The 13058-nt window shown below is 43.3% G+C and overlaps 1 protein-coding gene across 1 annotated transcript in view; it reads right to left on the bottom strand.

Moving 5' to 3' along the window:
* Window positions 1-6: 6 nt before the first annotated feature.
* Window positions 7-13058, bottom strand: part of EFNB2 (ephrin-B2) — a 46315-nt gene continuing 33263 nt past the window's right edge. Inside the window, exons 3-5 of the mRNA XM_010831467.1 lie at window positions 3425-3517; window positions 2579-2692; window positions 7-416 (exon numbers count right to left, since the gene is read on the bottom strand). Of these exons, the coding sequence (XP_010829769.1) occupies window positions 28-416; window positions 2579-2692; window positions 3425-3517 (596 nt within the window). The 3' untranslated portion in view covers window positions 7-27. The remainder of the gene's footprint in view (window positions 417-2578; window positions 2693-3424; window positions 3518-13058) is intronic.

Below are 13058 nucleotides of genomic sequence, written 5' to 3'. Positions count from 1 at the left end.
TCCGGGAAGCGAAGGCACCGCCGAGGCTCAGACCTTGTAGTAAATGTTCGCCGGGCTCTGCGGGGGCATCTCCTGGACTATGTACACCGGGTGCCCGTAGTCCCCGCTGACCTTCTCGTAGTGGGGGCAGAAGACACTGTCCGCGGTCCTTAGCGGGATGATGATGTCGCTGGGCTCCGAGCCGTTGTTGTTGCCGCCGCGCTTGGGCGTGGCCAGCGTGCTCAGCGACAGCGTGGCCGTGTGCTGCGGCGAGTGCTTGCGGTGCCGCCGGCGGTATTTGAGCAGCAGCACCACCAGCGTGATGATGATGACGATGAAGATGATGCATCCTGAAGCTATCCCTGCGAATAAGGCCACTTCGGAACCGAGGATATTGCTCCCAGAATGTCCGGCGCTGCTACCGTCTGTGCTGGAACCTGTGGGGAGAATGGGGGTGGGAAGAGCAGTCAGAAGAGTCAGCGCTGTCCCCAGGGGGGGTCTGGAGCGCTGCTGGGGAATGGGGGGGCGGGGATGGTGGTGTCCAGGTGGTAAAACTCAGCGGGGGAACATTTCCCTGGCAGCTAGACTCTGGTAAAGCACACCTTGTTTATTAGCCAAATGCAAGGGTAAATCAGAAAATTGGAATTGACCAACTACTACTATATATAAACTAGAAAACCAACAAGGACCTACTGTGGGCTTCCCTGGTGGCTCAGAAGGTAAAGAATCTGCCTGCAATGCAGGCGACCCAGGTTCCATCCCTGGATCCGGAAGATCCCCTGGAGAAGGAAATGGTAACCCACTCCAGTATTCTTCCCTGAAGAATCTCTGGTGGGCTACAGTCCATGGGGTTGCAAAGCATCAGACACCACTGAGCAACTAACAATACAATAAAATCCTGTATAGCCCAGGGAACGATACTCAGTATTTTGTAGTAACTTATAAGGGAAAAGAATCTGACAAAGAGCATATATGCACACCTGGATCGCTGTGCTATACACCTGAAAGTAACACGGCATGATAATTATGTTTTGTTTAGTCACTAAGTCCTGTGAGTCTTTGCCAACCCCATGGACTGTAACCCACCAGGGTTCTCTGTCCATGGGATTTCCCAGGCAAGAATACTGGAATGAGTTGCCATTTCCTTCTCCAAGGGATTTTCCTGATCCAGGGATTGAACCTGCATCTCCTGCATTGGCAGGCAGATTTTTTTTTTTTAAACCAGCGAGCCACTACTGCACTTCAGTTAAAAACAAAACAAAACAAAACAAAACAGCTAAATGCAAATGGCAGAAGCCAGCCCTGGGGGGAGACGGGACTCCAGGTGGGGCTTTGATGCTGCTCCCAGACTGCTTCATTTCCCTTCCATACATCATCATCCATCAGCCGCGAGAACGGGCTGTGACAGGCAGCCCTTGATCTTGCCCCACGTCTCAACCCAGGTCAGCCAGCCTGCAGCCACCACAGGGCGCAGGAAAGGAAGTGGCCAGGTCTTCAGGTCAGCGTCTGCCGCTCAGGCGGCATGGCTCTTGGACCGCCTTCTGGCTCCCAAGGCTTCCTGGGAATCTCCAAACCCCCTGTCATTAAGGACAAGCCCCGCCCCCCCGCAGAATGGCGGGAGTGCTCGCGAAGAGGGATGGGACCTCGGAAAACGTTCAACCCGTAACTCGTTTGTATTACTTGATTTACACTTAAAATATATCTGGAAGGCAGTAGAAACTCTCACACGGAACAGACTGCCAACCCAAATGTTAAGCACTAAAAAACTGCCTGGCATCATTATATTATCCATTTATCAGTTTGTCATAAGAATTTGACACATCTTGTCATTGAAAGTTAGAAATAACAACTTCCCTCCTTGACGCTTGGAAAGAGATGGAATATTGCTACAGATGCTAAATTCGTGCGACTACCAACCAGGCGTGCGGATCTGACGTCTGCTCAGCGACCACCACATAACAAGTTCATTCCAGTGGTAACAAACACATAGCTATTTGCTCAAAGACTGCTAAAAAAGCGAAGTTACACAACAGTCAGTTTTATCCAGTATTCTAAACTTTTGCCAGCACTCCCTTTAATATCTCATTTTACACTGAATTTGTGGAAAAAAAAATTTGATGAAACCACCTGAAAAATGTAGCATTGTGCAATATTTTAAGATGTTACCACCTTAAATGTAGAAGAGGATCAATCAGGCTCTCTGTGGATTAGATATAATTAGATGAGGCATTAGAGCCTTAATTATATATACATTAACACCAGCTTGAAGCTAGTGTTGCAACCAGCATGATAAAGTGTCAGCCAATGAAAATAACTTTGATCTGAAAGAGCAGTGCTAATAATTGGTGCTGAGATTTGATGGATTCTGCTCTCTTGAATCTAAGACTTTGCGTGGGACTGAATTATTGTATTCTGATTGGGTAATTAATAACAACTAACCGAGAGCAAAGATTACTGACTGTGGGAAGTTCAAGTTCACGTTCTGGGGCAGAAGTCCCCGCCACACTCTGGTACTCCCCGCTGCGTGCAACACAGTAAGCGTGGTACACAGGAACAGTGGCACACACAGGCTAGTCACACACAAGTCACGCTGCTGTACCTGAATTTGGTTTGACAAAGGGACTTGTTGTTGAACTTCTTCCATTTGTACCAGCTTCGAATTCTGGCCTCCTCGTTGGATCACTATGCCTGGTTGACCCAGCAGAACTTGCATCTATATGAAAAACAAGCAATTACTTACAGCACAGAGATCTGACGGGATCTACCTTTAGGAGCTGGATCTAAATCTCAAGAGGCACGAATAGCAATGAACATAAGATTCTTTATGCAAAGTACTGTGAGATGCAAGAATATACTTTTCCTTTGAAAGCACAACAGTTCTACTAGTTATTTCAGAGGTTTAGCTAGTGAGGCCATCTGTGGAAACTATAGGGATTCTTGCATTTGGCAGGCAGAACATTGCAGATGACATTTTAATTTAACTGAGCAAGTTGACTGACTACTACCCCAATTTCTAATTAGAAGAATAATTCTCTCTGCACAAGAGGTCATCTCTGTGTGAAAAGGCTCAGTGAACACAAGTCTTCTGTAGTCGAGAGGCAGAAAGGGGCAAAATGGCAGAAACTTAGTTTGCATTCTGGAAATTTTCATTGTGAGCCAAAGGGCGTGTTTTGCCTTGAAGAAGGAAAAATCTATCTGCAGATACAGACATGGCCATAGACACCGAACCTGGCTGACCTCAACTTTTAGAAGTGTCTCCAATAAAAAGAAATGGGCTGCATCAACTTAAGGAAATCGGTCAGTGGCTCGAGGTGCGCAGAAAGCTTTGCTTTGGAAACTAAGCGGAAGAGTGAGTGGAGGTGCGTGTGCGCAGCCCTGGGGGCAGCCATACTAGCTGGGGGCCCAACCAGATCAGAGGCTCCGTGAATCAGCAGACGGTTTTTACCTTGTCCAACTTTCATGAGGATCTTCATGGCTCTTGTCTGGCACACCCCTCCCTCCTGGTTATCCAGGCCCTCCAAAGACCCATTTGATGTAGCTGATCAAAAATAAAATGGACAAAACAAAAAAATAAAGAAAAAATCAGGAAATCAATAAGCCAAGTTTACATGAACATGAAATGTCTGAAAACAATTCGGAAAATAAGAATTCACTCTTAGTCACAGGTTTGCTGAAAGTATGGGATGCTGAAAGGCAAAACGAAAAAAATAAAGAAACAAAGAGCGATGATGCCATCCACACCGCCGCACGTATGACCTCTGGTCTCCAATGGACTCAAGTGCTTTCTCCTCCCTTTATAATCAACGGATTTCGTCTGAGTCTGTAGATAAAAGGAACGGCATCTTCCAAAAGCTGACTATTTTGGAGTTCAGCCTCCAAAGAGCAGTACAGTAAATACGGTAATTTCAAACCGTGGTAATCATCACCCAGCACCTGCTTCCTCTACTACTGATTTCCTGCCTCAAGAACAATTACCTTGATGCTCCCTGATTGTCAAGCGTCCAAGTTCTATAAACACTCAGAGAGGAGACTCCCACGCCCCTTTTTCTTTCCCCAGCCTTTCTGGAGCTTAAGAGGTTGTAGTAGAATTCACATCTTCCAGCTCTGGAGTTTTCCTCCTCCATCATTTTGTACTCAACTCGAATGAATGGATGTGCTATTACCACCACCATCGACCTTGGCCAGACTCATCAACCAGACTCCCTGGTGCAGAACTCTGGGTGGACAGAGGTACCCACACGTGCCCACTGCTCTGCGAGTCGCCCGGGGCAGCTCAGGACATAAGGCAAGGACATGGTTCAGGTCCACCAGCTCGATTCCCTTTCCACCTTGAGCAGGAGGGGGAAGGCAGGATGTCTTTTTTTCCCCCAGCAATCCATGCCCTACTCTATTTGAAGACAAAGGTCTATCTCTTTAGGACAGTGAGTTCTCTGAAGAGCATTGTAACTAAAGCCGAAAAAAGACAGGCTGCTAGCTAACTTGCTGAGGGACAGGATTTAAATTACAGGTCAAGCTCCAGACGAGAAAAGGAGGTGGACGTTTAGACACTTCTATTCCTCCACAGTTCAAGGGCAGGGAACACAAATGTTTCACATCCAATTCTGCCGTATAAATCCTTCTCTATTATTTTTCTCTCTCTCTCTCTCTTTTTTTTCCTTTTTCGGTCATGTTGTGTGGCATTCTGGATCTTAGTTCCCTGACCAGGGTTCTAACCTGTGGCCCCTACGGTAAGCCCAGACCCTAACCACTGGACCCTCACAGTAGTCTCCCTTCTCTAATTACCAAAGTTGTGCCTACTAACTCTATACTTTTAAAAGTACTGAAAAGGGGACAGACTTTCTGTTAAAAATACATCCAATGACATTCTTTTAATGGGCTGTTTGTTTCCCAAACGGCAGGGCAGCAGACAAATCTGGACAGGTGTGCATAGAAATATGTATGCTGTGGATAATTACCTGAGCTGGAAAAGAAGGCCCGGGTTGACTCGCTTTTGTGTTCTCGAGTTACTGACTTTTACTTTCACTCCTTTCCTTAATAACAATGGCTGCCTCTTGTGTGTATAAATATCTCTTTGCTTATCTGAGTGCTTCCTTAAAGTCCAGGCTTACAATCATATCTTACTCTTCTGTTCTTGCTGATACTGAGTTTCTCCTGGGAAACTGGACAAAAATTACCATCATAATTTTTTTTTAAGAGTAAAAAGTAGATAGTATCCTCTTGTAGATGTCTGAGAAAATGTTTGGCAGATAAGTTAGAATAAATACCTAAGAGGCTTGCATGCTTTGGCGATTCTAAAAAAATTTTTATTTTTTCTTTCCATTTTCTGTCTTCTTTCCCTTTTGTTTTTTCCAAACCTGGGCTTAAATTTCAAAGTATCTTTTCCTCCCAAAGGCCTAGAATAGTATGGGTAAGTGTGAGCAGGCACTCTTTCTGAGTAATATCAGAGCAGAACTATAATTGTCACTTGCGTTTTCTCAATTTAGGATATGTTTTTATACAGAAAAAATGGTGAAAAGCTGATGTCTTTATCTGGCTGACAGTCTCAAAGGTTTAGTTACTTAACTGAAGTGGAATTCTCATCTTTTCTAATTCATACACACATAAATGCACTCCAATGCAAAGTTCAATGACTAAGTATTTCTTGCTAAAACTTTAACGTTGAGCTGACAAATGATAAAAATAAGATTTGAAGGTTGATACACAGAAGAAGAAGAAAAAAAAAACAGGTAAGGGGAAGGAATATAGATTTATTTATTTTAACCTTGATGTAAAACGATCAAAGATTCAGGACTAAAAGTAAAAAAAAAGGATAGACAAGTCACAGCAGAGAAAAGTCACTGGTGAATAACATTCAGAACCGCATCTGCAGACGCGGAAACTACAGCCGACTTCCACTTGTCAGTTTGGAAGCAGGAGGGGTGCATGTAATTCGAGTGACTTTTCTTTTGATTTTAATTTATAGGTCAGTGCCTTCTCTGAATACCAGTGCCTCCGTGGAGACCTCCCTTTGGTTTACTCAAAGTGATGTCTGAGGAGCCCCTAAACGTAAAGAACTCCAGAAGTATTCAAATCAAAAGGCCATCTATAATTTAGCATCCACAAACTATACATGGCAGGCAGAAACTGTGTTGTAGCAGAAGACTGCTTTGCATCTCCAACTGAGGACATTTTTATTCCTTGGGGAGGGGAAAAAAAAAACCCTCAAGCCCTGGAGAGTCCCAGAAGGAAACCTGAAGATGCAGCTTTGGCTGAGTTCTTGAGGCCGAGGCCACTGCTGGGGTGGGGGTTGGGGATGAGGGTGGAGGGCGGCCAGGAGCAGAAGACTGTGACCGTGGAAGGTTCTTCTCTCCACTCTGGGCTCTGCATCCCTTCCCTCTAAGTCCACTTGGAAGTCGCAAAGTTACTAGAAGATATTGAAAATTTCATTCCTAATGTTTGTTTTAGCATCCCAATACTTGGCTGTTTAAAAGGGTGTGAAGTGGGGGGTGGGTGGGATGAATTAGGAGATTGGGATTGATACATTTACCCTGTTGCTTTTTTTTTTAACGTTTCATTTTGTATCGGAGTATAGTCGATTAACAGTGTTGTGGCAGCTTCAGGTGAAGCCCGAAGGGACTCAGCCTTACAGGTATCCATTCTCCCCAAACTCACCTCCCATCCAGGCTGCTGCGTAACCCTGAGCAGCGTTCCCTGAGCTGTACAGTAGGTCCTGACACATATACGCTATTGATACTCCATTGTACAGCACAGGGGACTCTATACTCAAAGCTCCGTGGTGACCTAGATGGGAAGGAAATCCCAACAAGAGGGGATATACGTGTATGTATAGCTGATTTACTTTGCTGTCCAGTAGAAACTAACACAACTTTGTAAAGCAACTGTACTCCAGCAAAAACTTAAAAAAATAAAAGGGGGCTAAACTTTAAAATACAGTTAAGAGGGAATTCCCTGGCAGTCCAGTGGTTAGGACTTGACATTCTCCTTGATGAGACCCCGAGTTCAATCCCTGGTCAGGGAACTAAGATCCCACAAACCATGCAGCTCGGTCAAAAAAAAAAAAAAAAGAATACAGTTATATGTTCCACCACGAAAGGATTTTTGCCTTGAGTTAGGAATGATGTAAGCTGTCTGGGAAAACCCTGTTTTAAGATGTGAGTACCAATGGAAACTTCAGACGGTAAACTTCACAGCAAGTTCAGTTATAAAATAACTCGAGTAACTTCAACTTATTTTATATTTAATCTCACAGTGAAAACTAATGTCTGTGTTCCTCAGGACCTTCTTATCAAGGAATGTAGGGCATGTGGTCCTAATTCTAGAGGTGTCCCCTGCCCTCCCTCCGTCCCCAACCTTGAGAAATGGCACAGCTGAAAGTCTTCTGACCTGATGACACCTCATTATTGGCCACGAACTCTGAAATAAAGCCTCAAGATTAATATTCTGATTTCTGCTGCAACAGCTAGTCACCAACAAGCTTTAAAAGGCTTAGTGGCTGACTTTGAAATAGAACAAGTGCTAAGACTTGGGAGTAAAATCTACTTCTACTTCAGGAGACAGTTTTGCAATTATTGTTATTGTTGATTTGAATGTATTGGGAATTTTTAACTGGGAGAAGGTAAAAATAAATTGCTAATCTCATTCTACTTAATTTTTCTTTGCATCTCTCAACCAGCATCATCTAATGCCACCACAATCATAGTATGACTGAACTAAATGGATGAAATTGCATTTAATCATTTACAGAGAAAAAGTAACATTGTTATATCTAAGCTTTTAGTGCCCAGAGTTTTTTCCCCCCTTGACTCAGAGAAAAACTAGATTTTATCGAATCAAAAATTATCAGAAGAGTATCTCTATCTAGTTAGAAAGGAGGGTTCATAAAGATACATGGGCATTTTATAGCCTGCTTTTAAAAGCTTTTGCTTCTGGTATCTAATTGCACCGAGCTATTGTATTGAAATCACTCGCTTGTTCCCCCAGGGCCTGATTTTAAGTGGGTGGAGATCATGGCTCAGCGGCGGAGGAGGGGAATACCCTGAGTTCATATTGCCTAAAAGTTCTCTTCACCTTTGAAAACTGCTCAGTGAACATCTGTACCTGCCCATGTATTTCTACGCGGACTTAACTGCAGTTTCTCCCTTGCTGCAGGTAGGCAGCGTGCTGGTGATCTGAGTAACAGAGGAGAACCAGTGGGCAAGGCAGACTGCATTTCTGGCTGTGTTTTTGGACTGTGCCCACGGAGAGGAAGTCCTATCACATTCTAATGTGTCTTCACTTGGTGGTTATGGCTCTGCACCCGGGGGAGGGTGAGCTGGAGTCCTGGATCTCTGCTGTTTTTATTTCAGTCTTCCACCTCGGTAACTGGATGGAGAATTAACTGCTGGCTGCGTGCCTACGCATACTTGGGTCAGTCCCATGCACAGAGAGGTCAGCACCAAGAAATTCTACAGAGTGGGCGCCTTCCGACGAAGCACATCCATCATTTTTAGGTTAGGATGGAAAGAATGAAACATCGAGATATCCTATGCAGGGTATTTCATACATTTTATTTGTTTATTTTCATGGCCACACCTCTCAGCTTGTGGGATCTTAGTTCCTTGACCAGGGATCACACCTTCGCCCCTGCAATGGAAGCACAGCGTCTTAGCCACTGGACCGCCAGGGAAGTCCCTAGACCATTTTAAAATGTAGCTTACTGGGATAGGACTGGGATGGAGTGGGGAGCGGGGAAGAGGGGATTGATGGACATCCCCAAAGCAAATCCTTTTCTTATCAGAGAGATGCACCAAAGAGACAGATAATAAGCATACAGGGTCAGGAAGTGAGAGAGTTCAGTTTTGTAGTAAGAATAAAAACTTTGTGTCCATATAAAACTGCACATGATGTAATTTGCTCTTATTTGGTTATGAAACAAAGAGCATTTTATGAAAATCCTCTGTCAACATCGTCTTCTTGGGACTATTGGCGAACGCTGTGTCATCTGATGCTGGCCTTGCTAATTTTGGTTTCTTTGGGCAGCCCTTCTACACACGGGTCTCCCGAAACTCAACTCAAGAACTGGAAGAACTTGAGACCTACTACCTGGCACAGTGAGGAACTAAAAGAAGCAAAACCAAGTGAGAAACTTGAAAAGTAAAGCGGTGTCACTAAAATACATGTGACACACGGACGGGGCGACTGTTTCCTTCCAGACAGTGGGCAAAACTTTGAGTTTCTAAAAGGAAAAAAAAGAACTGAGCTATGTAAGTTGAAAACCAGAAGGCTGAGAAAAGTGTAACTACTTAATATGAACATACAACCCAGGGAGCTAAGATCTACCTATTTCGCGCCCTGACATGAATTCAAATTCAAAACATATGATGTATATTCAAACTATAAAAGACACAGGGATTCAGTTTCTAGAACTCAATGTAGTTAAATGCCTTGGGTATTATCATAGTTATCCTTTAATATGCCAACTTCGAAGAAAAATTCTAAACATGGAAATGATAACAATCACTAAATGCCAAAAGGAACTTGCCCTTTGCTTTAACTAATAAAACAAAAACATCTGCATAATGTGTCAAAAGGAAGGTGAAAAAAACATCACTTCTAACTTCTTTTTTATATGCTTTCCTCTGTGGTTTTATAGTTAAAGGAATGGCGAATACACCACCATGGTTTTCCAAGGTCCTCACTATTTTTGCCTGGCGCAGTATCAAAAAAAGTTGAGCATTAATTCAAGTCATATGGCATTTCATCCCAGAATGCCTGATCTTAGAGTGAAAGTTTTATAGATATTTCTAAAAGTCTCGATTTGAAGGAAGAAAAATACAAAGGAAGATACAGGATGTGTGCATTTTTCACCCAAGGAAACATTGTTTCAGTAATGATGGGAAGAGTCACTTGAACTTAACCCCACATCATTCTGGGTGTGTTTTGACCTTTTAAAACAGTAAATCAGGTATTTGGAGGTAATAACTGGCTTAGCCCCAGTGACTTCTATACAACACATTTAGTTAGTTTCTCCACTAGACAGAATGATTTGGAAAAATGATTTAAAAACCAGAGTCACAATTTAGCCCCTCCTCCCATATTAAAATACAAGTAAAGATACAAGTAAAGATACCTACTTCGCAGGTAGCGCTAGTGGTAAAGAACCTCCTGGCAATGCAGGAGACTTGAGACGTGGGTTTGATCCCTGGTTCAGGAAGATCCCCTGGAGGAGGAAATGGCAACCCACTCCAGTATTCTTGCCTGGGAAATCCCATGGACAGAGGAGCCTGGAGGGCTATGGTCCATGGGGTCTCAAAGAGTCAGACACGACTGAAGCAACGTAGCATGCATGTATCAACAGATGTGGGTATCCAGTATAAATGAATGCTCTTGCATAAAATGGTATAATTTTATTTTCTCAATTTTAAATGTTCACCATGAACAGAGATAGGATATTCTACTGACAACTCAGTAATGAGAGTTTTGAAAAATGTAACAACCTTGAAACAGTTTAGTGAACTGCTTCTGCTTGTGTGTTCACTAAAAGATTGTATGACATATTACTTTTCTAATATTACTCTTTGGGGAAAGACGGAAGATGCAAAGATACCACTTAGAACTGAGTCTAAAGGTGCCAACATATGTTATTATATCTCCTACGTCATATGAGACTTGGATGTTGAGAGAACTCAGCCAATCGAGAGAACAGTAATAATTGAAAACAATAAATATGACCATCAGAGCATAAGAGATTTCATCACAGCTTACTCATAAGACCCCTTCACCATGAGGAAGTATATACAAAGTCCAAGGTGGGACAATCACTGAAGATGCTAAAAGCCATAGTCACCTTTGATGAGACAGCCCTGAACAGTCACTGACTACACAAAAAACCAGAGTGGAAGAAAATGGGAAAAGGAGAAGAAGTGAATGTGTGTGTGTAAGCGTGGGCACACATCGCAGGTATATGTCGATGACAGAAATACCTCCCAGGCTCAACGGCTGCTCTGACATTTCGCTGAGAAAGATCAAACAGTCCTGGAAATAAATCACCAGTCCCCTCTTTTTACAAGAGGCAGGCTTAAATACATGGGGTCCTTTATGAGTGGCTTACTTTATTTTCCTCAAAATATGGCTTGCAACACCTTGATGTCTTGATTTTTCATAAATTCTGTTGTGGGAAAGCATTCCTTTCAGAGTCTAAAATTTTATTGCTACAGTGATAATGATTTATGCAGGTAGGATCTCTCATTAGGCAAAACAAAAATTTCAACAAGATTTTTTAAAAAAAGAAAAAGCTTTGCATCAAGTGTGCTTTAAGAGAGTGTCACAATGATTCAGAATTCAAAGAATGTGATCGCTAACAGTAAAAGAATAATCACCTTCTACATGCGACAGCCAACCTTAATATGGGCCAAAATCTACTTCAACAGAGGAATCACATTTTAAAAATAGGGTGCCAACTCCCTGGTGGCCTAGTGGTTAGTTAGGATTGCAGACTTTCATTGCCATGGCTGTGGTTCAAAAAAAAAATTAGGGGGCCAGATGATCACTTCAATAGAATGACCAAACTCACATTAAAAAAAGAATGAGGTCAGAGTTCTAAAGATAAAACATAATGCCCTATTGTCTATATTAGCTTTGCTTTGGCATTCTGAATTTTTTTTTTTTAATAAAAATGAGACTTTCCAGTCCAGAGAGAGTGATAATATCTAATAAAAACATTTTGGCCACGAAGAAGCGTGTGTTTGGCGAATTATTTCCAGCACACGATTTCTAGCCCACTCCTGAGTGTTTAACGGTCTTCATCATTAAAATATCTTTGTGGAGATGTGGAAACCTCTAGATAGTGAAGGGTCAGAGTAAAAAGTTCATGGTGGGGCGGGCACAGCCCACAAGCCTCCTGCTCGTCCCTAATCACAGGCAATGATATTAATGACCCAGTAATTGGGAGACTGCGGCACTGAAGTGGAAAACTTCCATCTGAGGCAGAGTTCATCTCTGGGTGGTAGGGCTTCACCAGAGACTGAATTAATGCTTGCTGACAGTTTAGAACATAACACTGCAGATGAGAAAATGCATAAAAGCTCAGACGGACATGATGTTATTTGCTTTGACCGCCTAGAGACCAGCAGGAACCCCGATAAAGTGCCCTGTCTCAATCTGCCCTACACGTGAACCTAATTCCATTCAGGGGACACGTCCTAGACTCCAAGAAGCCACATTTCCCACATGTTTGCGTCCTTAAGTTCCTGGTTTAACATCAGGAACGATGAAACTGGGTTACTCCACCAAGGCAAAAAGCCATTTGCAAAGCAAGATGGTCTTTAACGACACACAGCCTGGCTCCTCTGTGAAGTGGTCAACTGTGCTCCTGCCAGAGGTTCTGCCTGCCCACCCACCCATCCATCCCTCCCTCCATCCCTTCCTCCATCCATCCATCCACCTACCCACCCACCCATCCACCCCTCCATCCACCCATCCATCCATCCCTTGCTCCATCCATTCATCCACCCATCCATTCCTCCACCCCTCTCTCCATCCATTTCTCCATCCATCCCTCCATGCCTCCATCCATCCCTCCATCCACACAAACTGTATGCTTGTACTTGGCTAAGAAAATTTGAAGTCTCTTATTACCTCTTTTGTACACTTGAGAGATTCTTTATTATTTTTAATTTTACTATTAGCCACTTCTCACTGACAGGCAAAGTACACCGCACCCTTGAACAACGTGAGGGTTCGAGGTCCCAACCCCCAAGCAGTAGAGTTTACGGTGGGCCCTCCATACCCGTGGTTCTTCCATATCTTTGAATTCAACCAACAGCAGATCCTAAGGTGCTGGAATAGCTACTACTGAAAAAATCTGCATGTAAGTGGATCCAACCTGTTCATCCCGTGCTGTTCAAGGGTCAACTGTACTTGATAAAACACAAAGCTCCGTCTTACTGGAGAAATGGAACTGACTGATAGTAGCTCTAAAAAGAAAAATGAAAATTCTGAAGATCTGACAAATTGCCACTACCACCACGGTTAACCAGTGGCCTTTTCTCCTTTCCTACTGCTCTACAGAATTTTCGTAGGTCAATTTCAGGGCATATGAT

Source organism: Bison bison, unplaced genomic scaffold, assembly GCF_000754665.1.
Source record: "Bison bison bison isolate TAMUID 2011002044 unplaced genomic scaffold, Bison_UMD1.0 scf7180017864527, whole genome shotgun sequence".
Classification (NCBI taxonomy): Eukaryota; Metazoa; Chordata; class Mammalia; order Artiodactyla; family Bovidae; genus Bison; species Bison bison.
Note: the sequence above shows the minus strand (reverse complement) of the source record. Positions and strands in the feature narration are given on the sequence as shown.